This window comes from Fukomys damarensis, unplaced genomic scaffold (assembly GCF_012274545.1).
Source record: "Fukomys damarensis isolate Sample0158 unplaced genomic scaffold, DMR_v1.0_HiC HiC_scaffold_22, whole genome shotgun sequence".
In the NCBI taxonomy this organism is placed as follows: Eukaryota; Metazoa; Chordata; class Mammalia; order Rodentia; family Bathyergidae; genus Fukomys; species Fukomys damarensis.
In genome coordinates this window covers 15,224,105-15,229,985 of record NW_022900934.1, presented here as the reverse complement: position 1 = coordinate 15,229,985, position 5,881 = coordinate 15,224,105, and the positions used below count along the sequence as shown (strand labels likewise).

General features: G+C 47.0%; 1 protein-coding gene across 1 annotated transcript in view; it reads left to right on the top strand.

Moving 5' to 3' along the window:
- The window catches only part of Ccn5 (cellular communication network factor 5), a 10,200-nt gene extending 8,015 nt beyond the window's left edge, over nt 1-2,185 (top strand). The window contains exon 4 of the mRNA XM_010631473.2: nt 2,152-2,185. Within this exon, the coding sequence (XP_010629775.1) occupies nt 2,152-2,153 (2 nt within the window). The 3' untranslated portion in view covers nt 2,154-2,185. The remainder of the gene's footprint in view (nt 1-2,151) is intronic.
- Nucleotides 2,186-5,881: the final 3,696 nt, after the last annotated feature.

Genomic DNA, 5,881 nt, shown 5'->3' with positions numbered 1-5,881 from the left:
GCCGCGGGCGGTGCCGCCAAGGTCCTGGGGCCGCCAGGGTCACCGGGCATCTTAGGCACAGGATCCCGGGACCCTTCCAAAGCTGGGAGAGGGAGGTGGCTGAGGAGAGAGGTGGAAAGAGGACTGGGAGTCACCAGCGAAACAAGAAGCAGCCTTTTCAACGTACAACTTAAAATTACAGAGGATTAAAAACAAAAGTCAGTGGCAGCGTGGAGAGGGAAGGGAGGGATTAGGATACTTGAATCAAATTCTTATATTTCATAGTAAAGTTATAATATAACATAATATTAGATATACTATTACAACATATTTTTAACATAGCTACTGGTATTACATAATATTAGCAATACAGCATTGTTTGTATTTATCAAGAGAAGAATCCTCCAGCTATGCACAAGTTACAGGCCAGCTGGGCAACATAGCCAGACCCTGTCTCAAAATTAAAAATGAAAAGGGCTGGCCAGGTGCAGTGGGGCACACCTGTAATCCCAGTACTCTGGGAGGCTGAGGCAGGAGGATCACAAGTTCAAGCCTGGCCTGGGCAACTTAGTGACTTAGCAAGATTCTGTCTCAATTTTTTTTTTTTTCAAAAACAAGAAAAATTTTAAAAGAGCTAAGGATGTAGCTCAGTTCAAAGGCCTTGGGTTCTATCTCCACTACCACAAAAATATAAAAATAAAATAAAAAGGGCTGAGACTATAGCTGGATGGTAGAAGCTTCTTTATCAGGCCCTGGGTTCAATCCCCTGCACAGGAAGGGCGGGGAAGGAGAAAGGGAGAGAGGCAGGGGGAAAAAGGAGGGGAGGAGAAAAAGGAGGGAAGGAAGGAAAGAAGAGAGAGTGAGAGAGAAAGGAGAAAGAAAGAGGAACTCAAAATGGAAAAAGGTGCAGTGGTTGTCTCTGAAACATGGACCGTGGGGTGGGCAGAAATGGGCAAAAGGTTACCTCCTGCTACAAATGCTTTAGAGATTTCTTTGTCATTGTTTTTCAAAATTATTATTATTGGGGTTGGGGTATAGCTTAGCAGTTAAGTGCTTCCTTAGCATCCTTAAGGTTCTGTGTTCCGAGAGAGGGGGGGGGGGAGGCAAAAACTGTATCTTCCGTTTGATACCCATTATATGTGTATATCTGTATCTATGGGTTCTACATCCACAAATTCAATCAACTATAGGTTGAAAATATTATTATAAAATCTGGATCTAGGGGCTGGGGATTTAGCTCAGTGGTTCCACCGCTTGTCTCGCAAACGTAAGGTCCCAAATTCGATTCCCGGTACCCAAAAAACTGGATCTGTGCTGAACATATATAGGCTCTTTTCTTGTCATCATTCCCTAAGCAACGCAGTATAATGACTATTTGCATAGCATCTGCATTGTATTAGGTATTATAGGTAACCTAGAGGTGATTTTAATCTATGGGAGGATGTGTGCAGGTTATATAAAAACAGTGAACCGTTTTAAACAGCGATGCGACTAGCCTCAGGTTTTGGTATCCATGAGGGGTCCTGGAACAAATGCCCCAAGAAACCAAAGAACAGTAGTACACGGTACATGCAGACATGTGTGCAACTGTTCTCGGCCTCAGCACTGGTGACATTTGGGCTGTGTGTGTGTGTGTGTGTGTGTGTGTGTGTGTGGTGGGGGCTGCCCTGTGCCTGGTCCCTCAGCACATTCTACACAGCTGTGCCCTCCAGATGTTTAGTCACGTCCCTGGCTCTACACACTAGATGCCAGTAGCACCCACTGTCACCGCCTGTGACAACCAACAGTGTCTCCAGACATTACTAAATGGCCCATGAGGAGGGCAAAAGTACTTGCAGTGGCTGTCAGGACTGAGGATGCCAGCGTATAACAGAGGAGACCAGGGAGGAGGAAAAGCTAGACTGTGGTGACCCACTATCTTGCTTCAGGCACAAAACCTTGGAATATCTGGCATCCTTTTCACCAGGTCACAGCCCTATCTCACATAGGTGGCACCTGCTATCTGTAGCACAGCATTTATCAGGGGAGTTTTGTGGATGGAAATTTACATGAGAAGAAACTGAGGTCGAGAGAGGTTGAGCGCCTTGACCAGTAGCAGGTGGTCACTAGCAGGTGGTTGATTTGCTGCCATGCCTTGCCCTCACAGTCGGACTCCACTTTCTGCCTCCTTAGGACACCAGTTTTCTGGCCTTGCTGCTCCCCTGACCCCTGGTGTTTCCTGCCCAGAGTGGAGCACAGCCTGGGGGCCCTGCTCAACCACCTGTGGGCTGGGCATGGCCACCCGGGTGTCCAACCAGAACCACTTCTGCCGACTGGAGACCCAGCACCGCCTGTGCCTGCCCAGGCCCTGCCCACCTGCCAGGGGTCGAAGTTCATGGAACAGTGCCTTCTAGAGCCGGCTGGGAAGGGAGACGCGGTGCCCACGGTCCCTAGCAGGTGGCCCTGTGTCCCAAGCTGACACAGATGGCCCCTGCCCATACTTGGCTGCAGTCCAACTTGGGTCCACCATCCGGTGCCAGGAGGGGCCGTGGCTTCCAAGTTCTCCTGACTCATTTCCAGCCTGCACACATCCTCATCAATCACACAGAGAGCTTTCTCTCTAGCTTCCCCGGGCAGGAGATGGGATGACCACCCCTTGCATAATTAGGCTGCGGCAGGTGCAGTGGTGGGTGAGACTGGCCATTTGGCTGGAGTGTGGTGAACAGGGGGCATGAGGATGTTCTGAGTTATCTTTTCCTTTCCTGGAGTTCTATAAACTCAGTACGAGGCTATGTGTAAACCTGTGGGTGGGCTTATGCTTTCCAAGAATGCCCTTCCCACCCAGAGAGAACTGAGTGGCTGAATTCTCTATGACTATCATGAGGTGACATTACATTGCCCTGAAAAAAGCCAGAAAAATAAAGGAAATCTCCTTTGTCTTTGCAAGAACAAGTTTTTGTGAGTACCCACAATGGGCACTTTACCTAGGCCAGTGAGCCTCAGCATGGAGAAAAGCAAGGGGAAGGAAGGCTCCCTCTTGGGGACGGGGGACAGCTTGGAACAAACCAAGGCAAGTGTGAGATTCTGTTTGGGATGTCGTGTTTTATTGTTTAAAAAAAAACCACCCAAATATTTGCCTCCTCCTCCATGGTCAACCGGTGTTTGTTAAAATATAGAAACTGTGTTTGTACCAGGATCCAACCAGGAAATTAGAAACCTTGTTTTCCTGGCTTGCATCAATTCTTAGCCACATGTAAGAGGGAAGTCAGATGTGGCCTAGTTCTTGAGTCTGTTGCTGACCGTCATCAGTGTCTGTCTTCTTCTCCGGGGCCCTCAAAGAGGAGGGTGCCACAGGGCTGCCAAGGTGCCACTGACTGCTGTTGCTCAATTTGTACAGAGATTATGGATTGGCAACATGTAGCTCTTTTTGTGCTAACAGCCCTGAGCTTTGAATGCTGTTGGCTGTCAGCTCTTCTCGGGGTTAGCAGCCCTCCTTGCCACTTGGAGCCAGCAGCCACCAGCCAGCCTCAGGCATTTGGAACTAATTTTCTCTTTATACCATCCAGGCAAGGAGCAGCTCTAGGGTGGACCTCCCATGCCCCAGGGAATGGAATTGCTGAGTCAATTAGCTAAGCTTTTCTTAACCCAACTTCTCAAATTGACACAATCAGTCAACCATCACAATCCACCCCTTGTCAATGGCAACCAGATATATTTCTTTAAACCAGTCTCCAGACCAGCTCACAATTATGCCTAACATGTTAAAACTACCATGCGTACAAACAGAAACACACCAATTCCCTCCCCAGAATGGAAGGCAAGTTTTCTTTGCATAACTCTTACTCCTAACATTTCCTAACTTAAACATTATAACACGTTTAACAATCCTTACGAAACAATAGTAGAAGAAAATAGAACAATGATAGTCCTCGTTTCTGCAGCTGATCATGGGGTCATAGATGGTATTTAGAACTACCTTCTTCTGTTCTGTATTCCCTTGGCCTTCAGCAAGCTCCTCAGCAGGCCTTGGTTCTTTCCCTGATGGAGAGACCCACACCTTCATTCCTGAAGGGTCTGGACCATTTATCATTTTTCCTGGATTAGGCTGTTGTCTCTTGAGCCACATGGTCAAGTAATGTCACAGCACCATCCCCACCTCTCTGGTACCAAACTTCTGTTAGTTACTTTTCCCTCATTTCTGAGACAAAATACTCGACATCCAAAACTAAAGGGGAAAGGGTTTATTTAGCACACAGTTCATAGAGGTTTCAGTCTGTAATAGGGTGGTAGGGGGGTCAACAGTTCATGGCAGCTGAAGACAGCAGAAAGCAACAAGAGATTTTAAGGGTGTCTTTCTGTTCCTTTTATCTTATTCAGACTACTGGGATTAGGATGGTGCCAAACCACTCACTCACACGTAGTGATTTCATCCTAGCATCACACACTCTAGATTCACCTATCAATGATCACACGAGGCTTTGAGGGGACAACTAGACCCAAACCATAGCAAGGACTTTATACTGAGTCACATAATCCAGGCCCAGAAAAGTAGTATCGCACGGTCTCACTTATATGTGGTCTCACTTACAGGTCAACTGGTAATTACCAGAGCTGGAGGATTGGGGAAACAGGAAATATTGGTCTAAGGGTACAAAGCTTCAGTTAGATGGAAGAAGTATGTTTTTTGAGATCTACTGTACAATATGGTGATGATAGTTAATAAATAATGTATAACTCAAAATTGCTGAGAGCAACTTTGGTTTTTCTGTCCATGTAAAATGTTTTATTTTTTCTTTTAAAACTAGATTGTGAAGTGCCACAGAAAGAGAGAGCAACTTTGAAATGTTCTCACCACAAAAAATAAATATCTCAAGTTAAAGATATGTTAATTATATTGATTTAATCATTCCACACTGGGTGTACATAGTATATCTTAACATCCCTTTGTACCCTATCAATATATACGATTACAATTTGTCAGTTTATGATAGACTACATCTTACTTCCTTTTTTTATAGGAGGGGGTGTGATAGGACTTAGAAAGATAAGCATTTTGTAGAACTGGAGGGTCTAGACTGGTCTCAGTATTTCCCAGTGGTCCTGGCTGTGCTGACCAGAGCTCATCTCTCATCTCCAAGTCCCAAAAGCAGTTCTCTGAGTGTGGTCCTCAGACCAGAAGCATCAGCCAAGCCCGGAAATCTGTTAGAAATTCAAATATTGTGCTCCCTCCCAACCTACGGAAGATCTAGAGGGATGAGGCCAGAACTCTATGGTTAATTTAACAAAACTTCCATGTCATTAAAATCCGTGAAATTAGTAAGAATGCCGGCAGGTGTTTTGGAAGAGGATGAACAGTGGTGTGCTGCTGCCCCCTAGAGGCAATCCAAGAATGGAGAAAGGAGAGGCTGCAAGCTGGCAGGAGGCCTGCGACTGTACCCCAGGGTACCTCTTGTTTCCCAGATATGGAAGTGCACGTAGCCCACATCTGGACAAGGGAAGAGACCTGTCCAAGGCCTCAAAGGTAGGCCTAGAATTCTTTCCCGTGTGAGCTAGATGTCACGGCTTTCTATGCTGAACAGATTATATTTAAACTGATGCCTGTAAGGGCCATGGCCTGCCGAGCCAGGGGCCCCCATCTGTTCCCTGGATACTGTCAGTCCCTGAGCCCACAGTCAGCTCCTTCTCCCTGGCCACACCGCGCAGACAGGAGGATCTGTCTCCAGCACAATCATGGCTATGGCTCTCTGCTTAACCTTCTCTGCAGCCCGGAGCTGCCCTCTGGGGTGAGGCCAGATTCCCCCAGGACTCACAGGCCTGCCATCCCTTCTGGATTCTTCTGCACTTTAGCCTCACTAGATGACTGGGCCTCTCTGCATCGGCCTTCCTCCCCTTTGGCCTTCTCCAGGTGGTCCCTTCCATCCCA